The 19,975-nt window shown below is 40.0% G+C and overlaps 1 protein-coding gene across 1 annotated transcript in view; it reads right to left on the bottom strand.

Annotated features, from left to right (window-relative positions):
- The window catches only part of CAPZA2 (capping actin protein of muscle Z-line subunit alpha 2), a 29,982-nt gene extending 19,790 nt beyond the window's left edge, over window positions 1-10,192 (bottom strand). Inside the window, exon 1 of the mRNA XM_071423694.1 lies at window positions 10,061-10,192. Coding sequence (XP_071279795.1) covers window positions 10,061-10,099 — 39 coding nt within the window. The 5' untranslated portion in view covers window positions 10,100-10,192. The remainder of the gene's footprint in view (window positions 1-10,060) is intronic.
- Window positions 10,193-19,975: the final 9,783 nt, after the last annotated feature.

Raw genomic sequence — 19,975 nt, 5'->3', positions numbered from 1 at the left:
TTAAATTGAGATAGGAAGTTGTAGCTGCTGAAAATAGTTTTAAGAAAACCAATCAGCTGCATTACAATTGCAATAAATGCTGATTTTTCAATGCATTGAGACTTCTAAAAATTTATTTACGCAAGCCAAAACAGAAACATCATAATCTCTTAAGAGTCCAAATGACAAAACCTTTTTCCATTCAAGAGAACTGCACCTTTAAACACAGTACAAGAAACTTATACATGTATCAGCAAGTAACAAAAAATTGTTACAGTTGAGTCTTTTTTTTAGAAAACTCAAAGACATAAAATACCTGAAGTTTCTCCAGTTATTACTGTAGTTACTCCCAAAACACTAAGGTTTAAGACAGTGTTTTATTGATGGAAATTTGAGTTAGCTCTCAGCTTCAAGTCTTCAGAGTAGCAAGAAACTATAAACTTCAGACTTCACTAATCCAGAACATCTGATCACTGGTGGTTTACAAAAAAACAGCTTTTACCACAAACCTATGTAAGGAACCATGTGTTTTCTATATTAAATTTCTTGAATGCAAAAAAAACCCAAGTTACACATGTTTTTATGAATCATGTCTTTGTGCAGTTTTGAGCATTAATTTGGACAAATCATACAGAAGCTGACAGCAAGTTAAAAAAAAGTATAAAAATGACTTCTGAAACACTGACAAGGGAAGCATTCCCCACTGCAGCCACTCTATCCAGTTTTCACATTTACACCACTCACAGTCTTGTTTAAATTGAAGTCTGCTCTCAGTAGGTAAGAGCTAGCAAGATTTACTTTCAGAATTCAAGTGAAGTCAAATGCTATCTATCACATCAGTTAAAAGTTTATCAAATCTACAAGCTTATTGATTTTATACACTATTTCAATTAAGGTAAAAATTCACAGAGAAGCCTAGCAAAAGAGAAAAGGACAGGATTGTTGTATGTGATTAATACAATTATTAGGTATTATGCCTAATTCTTTATTCTGCTAGGGATTAAAACAATTGATCTATCAACAAATTCCTACACTTAGTTACAGCAATATTTGCAGTTTTCAGACTTCACAAGCAAAGAGCAATGTAGTAATGTACAGAATGGTGGCAGTTATGCTAAATCTATTTTTTTTCCATACTTCTGCTGTTATTTCACAATTTAATTTTTCTCAATGCACGATACCCATCAGGTACATAAGAGAAATCCTGCTCCTCTATTTTTTCCAGCCTAAGCCATTCTGAAGTTTATTTAATTTTTAAGAAGTTATACATAGCGGCTTGAAATGCCCCGAGATCACACTTCCTGTTCCTGCCACATGAGGAGTGTCAGTGGTTGGAGAAGCCCGAGCCCGTGCGCTGTCTGTGCCTATATATGGTCAAGGAGAATGAATGTGCTCCCACTGCCGGGCTCCGCAGTGCCACTGTCACCTCCAAGGCAGCTCGCTCCTCGGACTCTGCTAAGGGGCAGCTTTTAACAGTAGCAGGCACATTAAAACTCTCCCTCTTCCATTTTTCTTTCCCCCCTTTTAATTCGACTGAAAGACAGTTATTTCAGAGTTTTGTTTGCTAGGCACCCTGACAGCTCACTCTTTCAATCAGCATCCATGCTGCACAGAAAAAACATGCTGATAAGCAGGAGACTGTGAAACCATATACTCAGCCTTACTCTTTCCTACACATCCCTTCTTTCAAATTCAGAAATTCAGCTGTGAACTCTTTGCAGCAGGGAGACCCACCCCTTCCTCTACACTCCCAACAGGTTAAAGTTCACTGCTCCACAGTGATGGAAGGCATGCAAAAGATTCCCACAATAATTTCCACTCAAAGACAACTTTGTTGCTAATCACAGGGGAATGAAAAGAGCTTCCCAAAGTTACTTTTATCACTGTTACGGCAGGCTCACAGCACTGTACATCATGCATTTACATTCAGGATTTCTGAGGGTACCCTTGCTATCTTACAACACACAATAAATCTCCCACTCACAGAAATCTGTGTTTGGCCAAAACAAAAGATGATGAGATATCACATCCAGAAGGGAGCTCCAGGAACAGTAGAGACTAGAGCTCTGTTCTCAGTCATGCCTTCTGTGTAGTTCTAGTTAAAAACCTGTCTGCAACTAGACAAATGGGTTTGTCGTGACCCACTTAACTCTATTTACAGGTAGCTACAGGGTTTTCTCACAGTTAGCTCATAGTCGCATAAATATTAACAGAGACATCAGTTAAATGAGGCAAGTTTGAATTCTCTCAAGATCTCTAAGTCACACTCAAAATAAGGGATGCAGTTTGTACTCACTGGAGTGATACTGGACATAACACCTAGTTATACTTAGTTCTGAGTTTGAGTAAAACTTGTTATTCAAGTTCAGCTTGAGCTGTACCATTATTTTTCAATATGCACCTTTGCTGTTCCTTAAAAAGCAAAACTGTTTTGACATCTATCACTCAAAATGAATTTTGCATTGACATACATTACACATAAAGGAACACAGTTCTAAGGTTCAAATACTTGTAGGATACAATGCTTGATGCTCTATCCAAACATCAACATAGTTTTTGACTTTGTAAACCCTTCAGTGTTTAAAGAACATGTAACTAGCTTCCCCTTGGGATAGCTAGATATTTGGTAGTACTGGCTCCAATTGCTCATTAAATCTTTAGGTTAGATACTTCCCAGGACCCTACACCACTATTTTTACTAACTCCTATGTATCATCAGCACTCATCTACTTCTGTGAGTATTCAGACAAACAGATTGATCAATCTAAAGAACAGCTTTAAAGGTGGCAAGAAGATAACCAATTTAGCCAAAAAAGAGCTTTACATAATTATCATTGCTTCCTGCTGCAGACAGTTTAGTGAGGCAAAAAAGCCTTCAAACAGCTGGACAAGCTCTGAGAACAAAAATGTGAGAAAGGAATTACCCCATGTCAGCAGCAAACTGCCTTCACAGCATCTCATGAAACCTCACCATACCCAGGGTATAACTTCAAATAGCAGAACAGCATCCCAAAACATGCATCATCTCACACAAACATGGAACAAAGGCAGCGACTCTGGTAGAGAGGGAATGAATACAAACATAGTGCTGCAACTGCCTTCCTACCAAGCTCAACTGAAAATTCTCTGCAGTATCCCATTCACTTCTGCTTCCAGAAGAGCTAAGGAAAAAACCCTGTAAAAATGTGATTCTGTGGCACAGGAAAGGAGGGGCACATTCCATACCTATGGCTTTGACTGAACAGACATTTTCTTAATTGCAATGCCTAAAGCTACATTGCATCTGGAGAACATGTGTTTTCCTCAATTATTTTTAATACACAAGTATTTAAAAATATGTAACAGTACCAGCCCTTCACAATGCTGCAAAAAGTACATCTTACACAACAATATGGTAATATGCTGCATTCTTTCTACCTGACAACTTGACTTCAATAATGAGATTTATTTTCACAAAAATAACCACTCAGAAAGGTGGTGGATGCATCAGTGTAGGACCTTCAGCAGAAGAATATCTAAATATCATAAAAGTCTCCATGTTAAAATCACTTTACACACCATATCATATTAAGAAAATTTAAAATCCGAAACTCCAAACAGGATTTCTGAAAGTCACTGCATCAGACGAAGATAGCAAAAAGGAATATGAAAGCAAAGGATGTTATTTGAGTAACACACAAGATTAACCATAAAAAAAAAAAAGAGAAGATAAATCTCCCCCCATGTTATTCTGTAGTTATTCTTATTCCCCGAGCATATAAAAATGGAAATCTTTTATTATATATATATTTATACATGGCTATTTATGCATATATTGTATAATGTATATATTTAATACAACTATTTATAATTATATATAAATATATACAATTGTAGCCAAGCAACTTCATACTTAAGCTTATAGAACAGATAGACAACAATTAAGCAGCATAAAAAATGATTTCCTTGCAAAAGTCATTCACTGAAAACTGAAAAAGTAGTAAAATTTTACATTTTACATTTAATGAAAAGCAAAAGCATTAAGTTTTATTTGAGAAGTAAATGGTATAAGAAATGGCTAACTAAGACTTCACAAAGAAAGAAACCAACAGTGTCATCTCCCACATAAAAACCCAAGATGTCTTGTTACAGGGACATCAACACACATGATCCTCAGCTGCAGACTCTCCTTCTCAGCAGTCTTTACAAAGTGGTATCCAATGTACGCTAAAAAGCACTCGGTTCATATTTGCAAAGTATTCTTCTACTACAAAGCCCAAGTTTTTAAAGTTTTTAAATCTTCTACACCGAGATAATTTGTTATAATGAGATACTCCAAGAACATTAAGCCCAGATTCAATAGCAGGGGTGAGAGAAAAAGAATGTAACAGAGCTTGCTCTATGAAAATGGATGGAGTAAGGTCCCACCCTAACTGTTACGTCTCCCCCTCTCAACCCCTCTCAATTCCAGCGTCTTACAATTCTCTCTCTAAGTGACCTATTCAAGGTTTTAATGCCTTCTGTCAAGCTAACAAAGTATTTGAAGTATTTCACATTTCAGAAGTTTTTTACTCAAGGATTAAAAAAGTAATTGTCACATGCTCAAAAATCTGCTTTCATTTCTCAGTTGCACTTTCAACTCCTTTACATCCCACTCCCAGAACCTGAAAGTAAATAGTACACAGGGCTGCCTGTAAAAAATGCAGGGGTTTGCTAAACAATGCAGCTAAAAGCTAAAGCTACCCTTTTCCTGTTCTTTTTTGACTGCCAATATTGAAACTAACCGAAAATAGAATTTCACAGCAGAACTTGTAGGTTGAAGACGGTATTGGTAGGCAATAGAACCATATCTGCTATATCATAAAATAATGTCTCCAGTTTCATCTCTGTATTTGCCAATAACTTGTCCTATTACTCTATTTTTGCTTCAATTTGTTTCTCTTATCTACTTCAGCTATGAGGTTTCATAGGTAGCAAGCTTCTGCAAGAAGTTTTGAGAGTACAAAGCAAGAAGGGGGTTTTTGATGGTCCTGAGGTGCCACTGCATTATGAATACTCCAATACTCCCTAACATGGTAAAAGTCATAAGCCCCAAAGGGTACCCAATTTCTTCAAGCTAGTACTAAGGAAAGAATATATGAAATGAAGTTTTAGAAATCACTGATCTTTTCTTTATAATAACAGGTTTCACTTGTATTCATTATCAAGCTTCAAGTAGTTACTCTTCACTTGTCAAAAAGGCAAACAATTTTGATTTGCTCAGTAACTTACTATGGAGGTACACAGTAAAAGACAAGCAGCACTGCACACAAGTTGCAACAATTAGAAATTAGGATAAGTTTCTGACTGTGGGCTTAGACAAACATTGCAACACCTCACCCAGAGAGCTAGTACAGTCTCTGTTCCTGGAGATACCCAAAACTCAAAGGGCAAGTCCCTAAGCAACCTTATCTAAGCTAGCCCATTTTGAATAACCAGCATTTGAGTTACCTTCAGAAATTTCTTCCAGCCAGTATGACTGCAGAAGCAAACCTAGTTATTATTTGCAGTTACACATACAGTATATGATCACTTCTTCAGACAGTGTTTAACAGTTTCCTAAGAAAGTGATTCAAATATCTGTCCTTCAATCTCAATGGTATTGATGCATTTTTAGTTAAAAAAACAAAACCAAACTAACTCAAGACAACATTCTATCTTCACACATATTTTCATGTATATCCTGAGATGGACATGAAAATCTTTAATCTTGGAAGAGCTCCAATATTCAAAATTACATGTCAGTCTGAAAAGCACTCCTAACTTCCTCATTCTTACTAAAGAATTTCATCAAAATGTTATCAAGGACACTTGCAAGACTTAAAGTTTACTTTATAGATTACAGTGCAAGTATGCCCAGAAAGGGTTATTCAAATGCACCTCCTACTCATTTACAGACTCATTTACAGTCTCATTTGACACAATTCTGAAAGTCAGAAGTCTAAATCCTTTCAAAATGAATGATGTAGAGCAAAGGAATTGCTTTAACACATGTGAACTAGAAAAGTACTATTTTTTTCTGTCAAAAATTCTGCTAATGCTTTCAAAGCAGTTCTAGGAAAAAGGTTTATATTTGCATTGAGAAAAGTACCTGAGCCTTTCACATTGGTGGGCTTGTCCATGTAAGTGCAATCTGCTGTAAATGTATTACACTCTAAAGACAACATTACAGGTGAGAGATTCATTTTACTGGCATAGACTTCTCATTCCAAAGCACTGACATAAGAAATGGGTTTTCCTTAATCTGACAAAACTACACTGCAGAGTTTATTTTAGCTTTATTAGGTAAATTAGGTGTCAAAATCTACAAATTTAAGAAGTTACAAAGTTACCCAATGCACCAGGAAATACCTGGAAGCTATCCAGGCTCACTTTCACAAATGGGACTACTTCCTCTTTATAAGCGAAGTTTTCTTCTAATGACACTGTTAAACTCCATCTTTCCAAAAAAGTGAAACTACTGAGATATAAACTTACTGAAAGAGGTGTAGTTCCTTCAAAAAAAAAAAAAGTTTGACAATTCCCATGTTTATTATGTTCAGCATTTTAAGGAATGCAAGAGTTCATTTAGTATTTAAAAACTTCATGTGTTATCCTTTCCTCCCTGAAGGCATCCTGATTTTCTGAGGCTGTGTCTCAAGTCATACACAGCTATTTAACTCCTGTGCTTCACATTAAAAACAAAAAACCCCAACCAACCTACAGAAAACATGTCCCTTCAAGTTACCAAATATGGACTAGAGAACACTAGTTTTATAATTTAAATGGTTTCTGTGTTGTTTTTCATTTGTGCCACTGTTTGTAAATGAGTATTTACATTAGCAAATGCAACTTTTACAGTAAAATCAGTACCTTTCATTAATTATGGCCTACACTCATGTAGATAAATTGTACCTTTAATATTCCCACTAATATGCTAATTAAAATATTTTTATACATGTTTATTAGGTTTTTGTAGCTACAAAGGGAAGAAAACAATTTCTAGATAAAATGGAATAAAATTGAACTGCAAAAAATGGTTACTGGACTTTAACAAAACTACTTCAAATATCCGGAACAGCTGAATAGGTTTTGCATTCAGAACTTGTTAAGCGATGATGCATTATCTACAGGAAGGGTGCAGAAGTGATGACTGCTACTCGAGAGTTCAGGGCTTCAAGGTTTCCACCTCTCACACCCCGTTTTTAAACAAACAAACTGAACCAATAAACAAACAAACTTATGTTGTTCAACACACCTAAAAGCTTCTGAACTTTCAGTGACCTATGTGAATAATGCAACACTGTGGATCACAAAAGCTGTCTTCAGCACCGAAAAATCGCTGCTCCTGAATGCTAAAATCAGTAACTTTCATTGGCAATGGTCCAACTTCAGATCTTTGGACCCACACAAACCTCACACACCTTATTTGCTACAAATAATCCTTGTATTGTTGCAATGATGCAACACACATTGCATCACTGAAAGAAAAACAAGGCTTCAAAAATCTCTTTAAAAATGGGAATCTGAGGAACAAGATTGAGTTCAAAATTGTCTTGAATATTGAAATGCTTCTCCTTCCTTGGTTTTAAAGATCATTTACCTGAACTGTAACAATCTGGTTTGCCATTATTCCAATTATGCCCCTTTCTGTATTCTCAATTATGCCAAACACTGCTGGTTTTAAACTTGAATTGTGCTACAGCTAAACACAGTCATCTTAAATCCAGCAATAGTAAGGTACATGGAATTGCCTACTGCCTTTGCAACACTTAAAATCTTTTGACTAACACGAAGTAAGATATGAATCAAAGACCTTTCTGAACCTGCCCTATCATTACATCACTCAATTTCCTACTTATTTGTGCTCATACTCCATTATTACAAGTCTGAGACAAAAAATGTTCTGTTACTTGGTTCACCTTCTTTCTTCCTTGAGGAGTTTCAGGGTTCTACTTATGTCTCTACTGAAATTATCTATAAAACTACATCACCACCACCATCTGCATCAGCCTTCAATATTATCAGTTCTGTATCATGAAAGGAAAGTATATAAAGGAGCAATGTGATTTATTTCTCACGAAAATCAATGTTTGCCTCTTTGCATCTACTCTTGCATTTATTTATAGTCCCAACTGGATGAGTGAGAAGGGTGTGTTTGTCAAATGCCATTCAGCTGATTTTTTTTAAGCTCAGTAGAACTGAATACTCAAAATAACATTTTTATTGTACAACGACAGCACAACTTAATGCATCAGAAATAAAATCTTAAGGGATCACATGTATATTGCCACATGTATATTTTCCATGAGTTTGCAGTGTTACCCATCTTTGGTTTCTTAGCCAAAAAATATACTCTCAGGCTTGAAAAATTCCACTCATACAGGACAATCAATTTTATATGGGACTACTAGAGAAATCAATTTAAATTTGCAATGGATGAGTGCTCATTCTATTCACTTATACCAAGGCAGGAAGTGTCTCTATGAGTCTCTGCACCCATTTTCGGGGAAAAGAAAAAACAAAATCAGTGAGTAGAAGAAAGTTCAGAATTCAACTCCATCAGCCACAAAAGCACAGGCAGGGCTGCCAAGATCAAACAGAGACAAAACTGTCATTCTGTCTTTTATTATTTGACAGAACGAGAAGCAATGGGCACAAAATGAAACATAGGAGGTGCCATCTGGGCACAAGGAAACACTTTTTCACTACAAGAGTGACCGAGCACTGCCACAGGCTGTCCAAGGAGGCTGTGGAGTCTGCATCCCTAGAGATTTCCAAAAGCCACCTGCACAGAGTACTGGGCAGCTGCTCTAGATGACTCTACAATATGATGTGCAAGGATCCCTTTCCATCTTAACCATTCACTGATGGCAAGATAACTTATAGTAAAAGTATTTTCAGCATACCTTCTGGAACAATGTACTGTATTAGTGTTACTTGCATTTTCTATAAGGGGCTAGAAAAACCACAATTACCACTTACACTTCTGGATCACATTACTACTTGTATCAATAGAGAGGTGGTCTTGGAAGGTGATTTAAGTAGAGGAAGGCAGAGTCTTCAAACCTCTTGGGAAGAGGATAGCAAGATCTAGGTGCTATGCATTCCTAGGCATACCAGTGCATCTCTACTTATAAAACAGGGTCAAACAGAAAACCTGTCTCACTGTAACAACTTAGATATTTCAGACATCCTTCTAACTTCAAATAAGTTTGAATCATTTTTGATACCTTCCACATTTGAGTCATCTCACAACTTTAACAGACGTGAAAATCTAAGTTTTTAAAGGGGAAAGTGAGCAAGAGCATGCGTTACATAAAGGCAGAAGCAGTGCACCATGTACACGAAACACCACACCCTAGCTTGGAAACAGGCAGCTGCTGTGAAGCTGAATCCCCCAGAGAATGACAAGGAGCAGTGATAACTGAAGTCTCACAAAACACCCTGCTCCTTTTGAGACTTTTCTGGAAAAATCTGCATTAAATTTGAGTTTCCAACTGCCGCAAAAAGAGTATGTGATACATCTCTAACGCAGTCCCTCCGCTCCTTGACCTCCCACTTCCCCAATTACTGTCTCCTAGCAGGAAGCAAAACAGCCTTCCTCATCCCCACAGCTCCTTCCTCCCGTAAATCACATGTATCCCATGTCCTCCCGGGGCCCGCGGGGCTGCCTGGGGACGGCAGGCCGGGAGCCTCGGAGCAGCCGGCGGCAGGGGCACGGCGCCTCGGGAACGGGAAGTGGAGGTGGGGGAAGGGAAAGCCCTTCCGCGTCTCTCCTGCCTCTCCCCGCCGACCCCGAACCCCGCACGCCGGGCGGGGGCGGCCGCAGGGACCGGCAGAGCAGCGGCCACCGCCCCCGCGGGGCCCCGGGCGCCGCCCCCCCGGACCCGCACCGTACAAGGCGCGGCGGGAGATGCGGCCGGGCCGGGCCGGCCCTGCCCCGGCCTCAACCCCGGCCCTCCGCCCGCCCCTGCTGCGGCCGGGCCCGGCTGCGCGGCCACGCTGAAACAGGAGCCCCGCCGGCCCGGAGGACAGGAGGGCGGCGCGGCTCGGCGCAACCTATCTATCCATCCATCCCTACCTTCTCCTCGTCGGACAGCTGCTCCTCCAGGTCCGCCATCTTCCCGTCCGGCTGCGCCCGCCCCCTCCCGCTCCTCCTTCCCGGCAGGAAGGGCGGGACCCGCGCGCGCTCCCTGCGGGGGCGGTGCCTTGTGCGCGTGCGCGCGCGGTGGGCGGGGAGCCTGGGAAGGGGGGGGGGGGGGGGGGGGGGGGGTCGTTGGGAATGGGAAATGGGGAATCCCGGGGCAGAGAGGGGCGTTGGGAATGAGGGATCCCGGGGCAGAGAGGGGCACAATGGGAATGGAAAACAGGGGGTCCTGAAAAGGTTTGAATTGCATATGGAGTTGTGGGCAGCCAGAAGTAAAACTCTCAAAGATTAGGTTAGAGAAGACTTCTGAGATCATCGAGTCCAACCTATGATGAACAGCATCTGTTCAATAGACTGTGGCATCAGTGCCGCCTCCAGTTTCTTAAACAGCTCCAGGGACGGCACCCCTCCCACCTCCCTGGGCAGCCCATTTCCATCTCTAATTGCCCTCTCAGTGAAGAAATCCCTCCCAACATCCAAAATAAACCTCCCCTGGCACAGCTGAGGGCTGTGTCCTCTAGTCCCGGAGAAGAGACCGATCCCCCAGGCAGGAGCAGAGTGTCCAGGTTTCAGCCCCATCACAGCAGGTGCTCAGTGGGTGCCAGGGCTGGGGCTGGGCCCGGGCGCCCCACAGGTGCTGCGGAGGCTGTGGGAAGCTCTGTCTAATATCAGCAACAGAAATGTGTGAAGTGATTTGTACTGTAGAAATTGGACATGAATGGCATCAGTGGGAGAAAAATAAGTAGATTGAAAGTTTTTTACCTCCCGACTAAGAAATTGTGAAGAATGTCATCCAGCAATGTGACATTGCAGCTACACGGGGATTTGGCATGATGACTTGCAAGGATTGCCTCTGAGCTAGTGGTTACTCTTTGGTAACATTTAAAAATACAATTTCTTACTGTCCAGCACAGTGTACTTCATCTCAGTTATGATGAACAAGAAAAGCTGATCGTTGAGGTGCTGAGATACACCTACATCAGTCATGGTTAGTGGTGTGAATGTAGCCAGCTTCAAGCCCAAGAATCTTGTTGTGTTGTGGAGTTCATCCACATCTGTCTTTCTTGCATGAATATTTCTGCATAAATGCTGCCAAAGTGCAGCAGAACAAAATATGCCTATACCTGTAGAATTTTTCAGGGCTGTTACTCTAGATGCTGTAAGAGGACTGCCACATGAAAGTGAAGGAAAGTGAAGTTGGACAAAAAGTGGTTCAAGCCAACTGTGGTATTCTAATGGCACAAAGAAAGCCAGTATATAATGAAAACATGTAAATGAAAATAAGTAAAAATAATTAATATATTGGTTGGACAACGTGGCTGGTTCAGGACAGTTGAAGAACAATTTAAAATACTTGTAGCCGTGGAGGATAAAGATAATGGACAGTTGTGTATTTATGTGAGAAACAAGATAAATGACAACCAAAGCTAATGGTTTGACAGGACCATTGCTAGATTTAGAGTGAAGTATAGAACATAAGATGTGTATCTAAGAGATATCTGGGTTTTGAATATTTTGCATATATTATAGATTTTATATCTCAATAATAAAAGATAATGGTCTGTACCAGGGAACAGCATTGTGCAGCATTCAGTGTCATGCAACAACAGTACTTTATAACTTCTACCCAGGAGTCTTAAGAGAAACTGCCTGAGGTCTGTGAAATGCTTCTGTTAATTTTTAACACACCTTGGGGTTTGCCAGCTGGGGGATATTGCCATATATTGCCATGGGTGTTGCTTTATTTAATGTCTACCAGGAAGATAGTTCAAAAGGTAGATCTTCTCAGATAAATGTGAACAGTTTTCTTGTAAGTAAATATATCTGTCTGTTGGATGTACCATGTTTAGACCAGATTTTTCTTGGAAGTTTGCTGAAACTAACAAGATGAAGTGAATGGTTCAGGGGAGGACCCTGTAGTCATCATAGAAACTGATGTGAATCTTCTTAATTGTACCTTCACAGGTACTTTACTGTGACCTTAGGACTTAATGGGGAATGAATAATCATGCAGAAATAATGTGACTTTGTGGCTTTGTATTTTGTGACTAAAGTATTTTGGACAGTTTGTGTGTCTCCTCAGGAAGAAATTTCAGAGGGATTTTAAAGGAGGACTGAAAATAATCCTGGAGATGCAGAAAAAATTTCAGGATATGGGGCTTAAGGCTGTCAAGATTGAGAAGTGATTTTGGATATAGCAGTGATACATGAGCTAGTTTGGAATTTAAATGCATCTTCTATGAAGTCATAGATCTCTGCTTGCTGTTTTAAATTGAATACAGCCAATTTCCAACCAGTAAATCTCATATACAAAATTCATATTTTTTCATGAGTCATTGTCTTTACACATTGATCAAGGGCTAATTTGCACTACAATCACATACAGAACAGCAGAATATCCTGTTGCTTGCTAGCTAGCTCATGTCTTAGCAGCTGTCTAGTCCCACTATGTGAAGCTCACCATGGGCTAGCAGATCTGTCTGATGAGCAGCACGTGGTTTAGTGATGTAGTGGGAGAAAAAGGAATTTATTATAAAAAAAACCCACCCACTCCCCAAACAACAGCTATTGAGATTTACTTAATCTGATCAGACATAGTAGAGCTACCAGTCAAGCAGTTTCTGTGCTAAGGCCATCCTGAAGATTGGCAGTGAGGTGATAGTGGTTAGCACAGCACACCTCTGGCCTTCTGCACTGGCCCCAAACATTGAGATCAAAAAGGCAGAGAAGAATAAATTGCATTTTCATTCTTCTTCATCAAGGCAAGTGATTGACATTTTATCTATTGCATCTGCTCAAAGGACAATCTCATGAGAGGTGCATTTGGGGCCTACTTGTTTAACCTGGAGGATGTACTACATTCTGTAGATTTTCTGTAATGAAAGATGTTTTATAAGAAGTCGCTAATCTTCTTTGCTTGACTACTTCCTTTTACATTTCAGAAGGAAATCAGGATTCTTTCTTAAGAGAATTTTATATTAAGCCCTTTTGCAAGTCTGCAAATCTTATCAAACAATACATTCAAGGAGTCAAAGGACAGGTAAAGAAAAGAAGCTGGCCACTGTAGACTACATTTTAATAGCTAACACTGTGGCTTTTAAAAAGTTAACATACTAAGACAGCAAAGATAACTAACACATTTGGAGAAACCTACAATCAGATCCTCTATATCCAAAGAATACAGGCTGCAGAATCAGTGGAATGGTCAAATGAATCATCTGTAAAAAGGTTTCATTGAGTATTTAAAATTGGATTATTGGGGAGTATTTTTGATAATTAGCTGATAAACACCTGAGTCTCAGCTCATGACCCTCAGCTTCCATCAACAGGGAGAAATAAGCACTCCAAAGGTGAGATTCATCTGACCTAGCTGAGACACCTATCTTAGGACAAGGTTATTGTCTATATGAGTTCAGACCCAGTGGTCTAAATATTAGGTACCTGTATTATGACAGCCAAAACCCCTTTTACTTTTAGAAGATCAAAAGGAAAGAAGGTGATGGACCACAAGAGGCCAAGGGCCAAGGGAAGAGCACAAGGGGCAGCTGAAGTTAAAAAGCTAAGGGAAGGAGAGAGGACTACACTTGTAGTTCAGCATTTCTCTGTGCTCCCTAGGGAAGCTGAAATCAAAGTGGCAAATCACATATTTATGCACAAAGGACTTTGTACCAAGAGGGCTTTACTTCTGTACTGCCTTTATTGCAGCTCCTACTCAGACATCAGGAAGGCTGCATCAGTAGCTCTTGATAATATGGACATAGAGCAGGATTGGGATTAACAAAGGAAGAGGACAGGCTGGGAATTAGGAAACAGACCAGAATCCAAGTGTAAGAGTTCTGCACCCCATATAGAGGGCCCTTAAATTAGCAGTGTGCCTTACAGCAAGTCCTCATCTGCAATAATCTGTGGTAATACAGCACACATCTTCTCCAGCCTCAGCCAGTCTCTCTCTCTTTTGGTGTACCTGTTTGTTTGCCTTTGCTCTGTACCAGGACAGATTGAGAAAGCAGCAGGAGAAAGCAAAACTGAGAAGAGCAAAGGAGCTTGGAGCACTGCTTGCCCCAGCCATCAAATTGTTACAGGAATAGAACAGTAGCTCACACCTGATTTTGAAAATCTCCATAAGAAAACATAAAAAATCCTTTCCTTCCCTCTCACTGAGCCTGGTTCTTGCTTATATTTTTAGTTATTCCTTCCTCAAAAAAAAAAAAAAAAAGAAAAAAAAAGGAAGTGTAGTCTTCTAGCTGGATTTATTTACTTTCGTTTTAAAGGAGACATTGTTTGGCAATTTTATTTTTCAACAGGAAATGGTAAATGTGCTGATTTGTTTAATGAAGTTGAGATTCACTGTAGGAGTCCAAATTCCTTTTCTGTTTTATTTTCTGTAGAACTGCATGTTTTATGTAGATAAAATCTCAATAAAGATAAACCATTCAAGCAGATGTGAGTAAAGAGCTGAGAATTTCTGGGCTAGTATAGAGAAAAATACCTCGCAGAGTCAGTGGTACTTCATGCTGCTTAACAGTGGTGTGGGGCCTTAATTTTTTGATCTTGTGAACATATTGAAGAGAAGGTTGGATTTTGAAATAAAATAATTTTATTTTTGTATGTTGGGCATCTGAATGATAAACAGCATAAGCAGTTGAGTACACTTGCTTCTGACCTCAATAAAAGTCCTGAATACTTGTGAAAGTCAGGACAGTGTCTGAATGTTCATGTAGGAACATTATTTCTGTTATCTACTTTTGAAACGGTTTTCATGTTGTGTCTTGATAAAATCACACTGATCTATTAAAACATGTTTCTTTTGTTTGTGTGGTTTATTTTGTTTGTTTGTTGTTTGGTTTTTGTTGTTTTATTTTTCCTTTTTTTTGTTGTTGTTCTGCAGTGTTCTGTTGGATCAAAGACTGGTTGAGACAGTGGTGCAATTTGCCTGTAGCAGTCAGGGCTCACCCATGGCCTTAGAGCCCAAGATCTGCTTCCTCGGGAGATCTGTTGTTTCTTAACACTGCACTGGAACACAGTGAAACCCCATTAGATGTAAAAGATACTGGAGAATTTCTCTTGCCATTTGACTTTAGCAAAAGTAGTCCTATATATGACTGAAATAATTACATAGTTCTCAATTTTCTGTTGTCATAGAAAATTTGAGACTGCAAGAGAGCCAAGATTTTACCCACATGGATTCTGAAGCTGATGATGACTGTAGATAAAGTCAGGTAAATTAAATGAGCAGGAATCAAGGAAAGTTACAGATAAATGTGCAGTGTGTCTGAGGGAATGCTTTTATATCACTATACGTTGTCCCAAGATAGCATTCAACTTGACTTAAACCCCCTACATTTTCTTCTTCTGAGGCCACAATTTTACACTTAATTTGGTTTATAATTGTACAGACGTCTGTTGCAAAGAGCAAGATCAATATCAGGGGCACAACAAAGTTAGTACAGGAATTATCCATTGTATTATTAATTTAATAAGTTCAAAACAAGAATTATTAATCAACAAATGCTTGTTTTGAAATTCAGCTGTGACCAACTTCATAGGCTTCATATGGACAAGCTCTTATTCAATTGTTTAAAAGGAAGAATTTGCACTCCCTGTCCCAGTATTTCCACTGTTGATTATCTCAATGGGAATAAATTTTTGATTAGATTAACAATTCTGTTTATTCCTGAGAAGTTGTAAAAAGGGAAAATACTTTTTGCTGTTGCAGTAAATTATGTTATAGGGATTATTCTCCCTCAGCTGTCATGAAGACAATTGACAAATATCTAATGCAAACCCAGAGAAAATACAACCCATCATAATGTTCTCAACAACCCACCAAGAAGTAATTTTTTGGTTAAGAAGAGCAACTCAGAAAAAAAAATAACACAAAGATTGAAGGTCTGATTTTACTAGTTTCATTTCCCCAAGCTCAAGAAATGCACAGAGGAATAAATCATTATACTTCAAAAAATGCTGTCATTTCCCTCTTTGTGGCACTTTAGGAAGCATTTTGTATGGACTAACTGGGAATGAAAAACCTCAGAACTGTAACTGTATTTTGGTAGTAAATAATAACTCACTAAATTTTTTTAATATCTAGATGAATTATTACAAACCAAAGAAAATACTTTTGATCCTGAAAGAGAACAAAGTTTTATTCCACATGCACTTTAACTAGTTTTCCAATTTTTAGAGAATTGCATTTGCTACATACCTGTGCCTGTTTTAATTCCTGTTGCTGTGCTATAGTGATATCCCTGACTGATATGGATCAGTATTAGTCTGAGAAAAAGCCTGGTGCACATGCTTCCCAAATGGTAAGCTCAGGATTTTGCAATCTGTGGAAAGTTAGTGCAAATACTGTGCTCCACTTCCTTCCTCACAGTGAGATTTTGAAGTTCTGGTTTTAATCTCTCATGTCAGATCAGGAAATGCAGCAAAAAAAAAGAATTCTCATGTTTCTGTTGTGATGTGTAGGATGAAGTGATGAAGAGCTACAAGCAGAAGTGGGGTATCTAGATATGTAAGTGTGATGAAGAGGGTTCTCTAGTCTCCCTATTATTTGTTTTTTAAACTTTTGTGGCCCTCAAAAGTAATTTTTAGGGAAAGGGGGAAGAAGAGCAGCAAGGTGCCTTTATAGATGTTTCAGATGCAACACAGGACAAGATAGAGTTTTCTTGGAATATAATGGTGAAGAAGATGAGAGTTGGATAACCTCTGAAAGACCTAGAAGGAAAGATGGTGGAGGTGGTAAGACACAGGTGGACAACTGCCTTCCTGTGCTGCTTGCTGGCATGGTGACATGGAGAGCTGTTTCTAAACCTGCTGAGCTCACACACAGAACTGCTGTAACTGAGTATATCTTCCTCATGCAACTTGTGTCATCACTCATGGTTTTCTGGCCATCCCCTTGGGCAGTACATGATGGTTGGAGCTGTATGTGTTAATTTCTGGTAGTTTTAGCCCTTCATTGCCACTTGTTTCTGGGTTTAGCTCTACATTCCTTTTAGTCACAGTCTTTGCTCTGAGCCACATCAGACTGCTGATTCCACCATTGCTCGCTGCCTTGTCTGCTGGGGATTCTCCTGGGAGCCAGGGAAGATAGAGAACACCTAGGAAAGGAGTGGGGAAATGGGAAGGTGGGGAGAAAAGGGAAGCAGATCTCATGTTTTTTTTTTTTTCTTACAGCACATTGCCCTTCACAGTTTCCATGCAATATAGCCTGTCTCTTGTTGTGGGTTGTGTTCCAGGGAAGGACTTTTCAAATGGTCTGTTAATAAACTCTGATTGAGTCATGAAAGTCTGTTACAGCTCTCTAAACCTGGCAAAATTGGGGTTTAGTTGTGTGTATGGTGGACAGGCTGGTGGGGTCACTGGCTGGTGACCAGCCCTGCTCATGGCAGAGGCTGGGAAAGACAGTGGCAAGGACCTGATCCTGCCCACAGCACAAGGTGGAGAGGAATGGACTAAAATGGGCCAGGTCCATGTCATAGCAAGGGTTTTATGTTTTAACATTTACAGGGGTTTCTCTTGGCCAACCAAAACAAAACAAAAGGGAAACCAAAACAAATAGTGAAGTGTTTTCAGTGAATGTCAATGGACTAGTTCACCTGATGCAGGGAGAAGCTGATGAATAAAGCTGCAAAGTCTGAAGGATGTGTGCTTGACTTTTGTGCATGCTGCACACATCTGTGTGCCCAATGTCAACTGAGACGTGCCTGACACTATATTTTATGGATTAAAGATTAGTGATACCAGGCTATAGGTACAAAAAACCCCAGTGAAATATGAGTCCTTAGGGTAGAAGGGAATCTGAGGCAATTGGCATAGAGATTGTAATCTTTCTTTTCCTGCTGCAGGATATACAGCCTTAATTTTAGGGTCCCTTTTGTAGTTTAAGCCAGTCTATATTAAAAGCTGACAATGAATGTACTTTAATGTAGTGTAAAGGGCCAAGTATGATGCTAGATACAGTGGGAGGACTGTATAGGATTTTGGGAAAAGGGAGCCGAATTTGTATTCTGTCTGCCTGAAAGGGAGCCCTGGATGTAGGTACAGACTGAGGAATGAGAGACTGGAAAGCTGTGCTGCAGAAAGGGGCCTGGGGGTCCTGGTCTATGGCCACTTGAACATGAGCCAGCAGTGCCCTGGCAGCCAGGAGGGCCAACCCTGTCCTGGGGGGCATCAGGCCCAGCATCACCAGCCAGGCAAGGGAGGGGATTGTCCTGCTCTGCTCTGAGCTGGGGCAGCCTCCCCTTGAATATTGTGGGCAGTTCTGTATGCCACAGTGTAAGAGAGATACAAAGCTATGAGAGAGCATCCAAAGGAGGCCACGAGGAAGGTGAAGGGCCTTGAGAGGAAGCTGTATGAGGAGTGGCTGAGGTCACTTGGTCTGTTCAGCCTGGAGGAGACTGAGGGGACACCTCATTGCAGATACAACTTCCTCATGAGGGGAAGAGGAAGGGCAGATACTGATCTCTTTTCTCTTGTGACCAGTCACAGGACTTGAGGAAACAGCATGAAACTGAGTCAGGGGAGGTTTAGGTTGTATATTCGGAAAAGATTCTTCCCCAGGGGGTGTTTGGGCACTGGAACAGGCTCCCCAGGGAAGTGGCCACAGCCCCAGCCTGACAGAGTTCAAGAAACATTTGGACAATGCTCTCAGACACATGGTGTGATTCTTGGGGTTGTCCTGTGCAGGGCCAGGAGTTCAACTTTGATGATCCTTGTGGGTCCCTTCCAACTCAGCATATTCTGTGATTCTAATAAAAAGCTTTGAAACATATGCAGAAATTTTTATCTCTTTTAGTGCATATTATAAAGATTATAACTTGGATTGGAAAAGACCTTAAAGATCACCTAGTTGCACCCTCTCTCCCCACTTTGCCTGCCCCTGCAGTGATCAGGGCTACTTTCCACCAGAGCAGGTTGTTCAAAGCACCATCCAGCCTGGCCTTCAGCACTTGTGGGGATGGAGCATCCACAGCTTCTCTGGGTAACTTGTTCCATTGTCTCACCACTCTCACAGTAAATACTTTCTTCCTGATATCTAACTTAAACATACCCTCTATCAGTTTAAAGCCATTCTCCCTTTTTCTGTCACTCCATACCTTATAAAAAGTCCCTCTCCAGCTTTCTTGTAGGCCCATTCAGATACTGCAAGGATGTTGTAAACTCTCCTTGGAGCCTTCTCCAGGCTGAACAACTCCTCTCTCAGCCTAGATAACATCTAAAAATAACAAAAATATTTCAGTGTAGCTGTTTTGAAACAAAATTATTTAGAACCTGAGAATAAATGTCAGTGTAAACCTTTATTTGTTTCAGGTAATTCCCAGTCAGTAGTTAAATCTACTAAGTAGATTTAACTGTGAGGTTTTACTATGATACAAATGTAAATATGATGTAAGACTGTCTTTGCCTGAAAGTTATATATTCCCCACCTCGGGGCCTCAGGCAAATAGAGTGTGGCATTAATTTACCAGTCCTTTTCCGTTAGCATGAGGAAATAGTGAAATAAAGAATGATGCGGTTCTGTGTGATGCTCTGACCCCAGCAATGCACTAGATGGCAATGTTGGTTTTAGTTTTACTGCTCCTCTTCTCGGGAGCTGTCTTAATTAGCTCCTTTTGAAAACAAACATGCTGTTTCAACAGAGGGTCAGTGTACGTTGTTCTGGGCTGCTGCTTTTATATTTATAGTCATGTAATCAATATGTTGGAAGGGTAATTAATTTTTAACTTCAAGCCAATTGTAGATCAAATGCCACTGGAGTTACTGGGTGGAGACAGTTTAATTTCCTTTGAAGCAATGATACTGATTAGCTGTAAAGGGTTTTCAGGGAGTTGCTAGAGATCCAGA

Source organism: Agelaius tricolor, unplaced genomic scaffold (assembly GCF_023055355.1).
Source record: "Agelaius tricolor isolate 1412-34295 unplaced genomic scaffold, bAgeTri1.0.p SCAF_3, whole genome shotgun sequence".
Lineage (NCBI taxonomy): Eukaryota > Metazoa > Chordata > Aves > Passeriformes > Icteridae > Agelaius > Agelaius tricolor.
The sequence above is the reverse complement of the archived record's forward strand: the minus strand, read 5'-3'. Positions and strand labels throughout refer to the sequence as shown.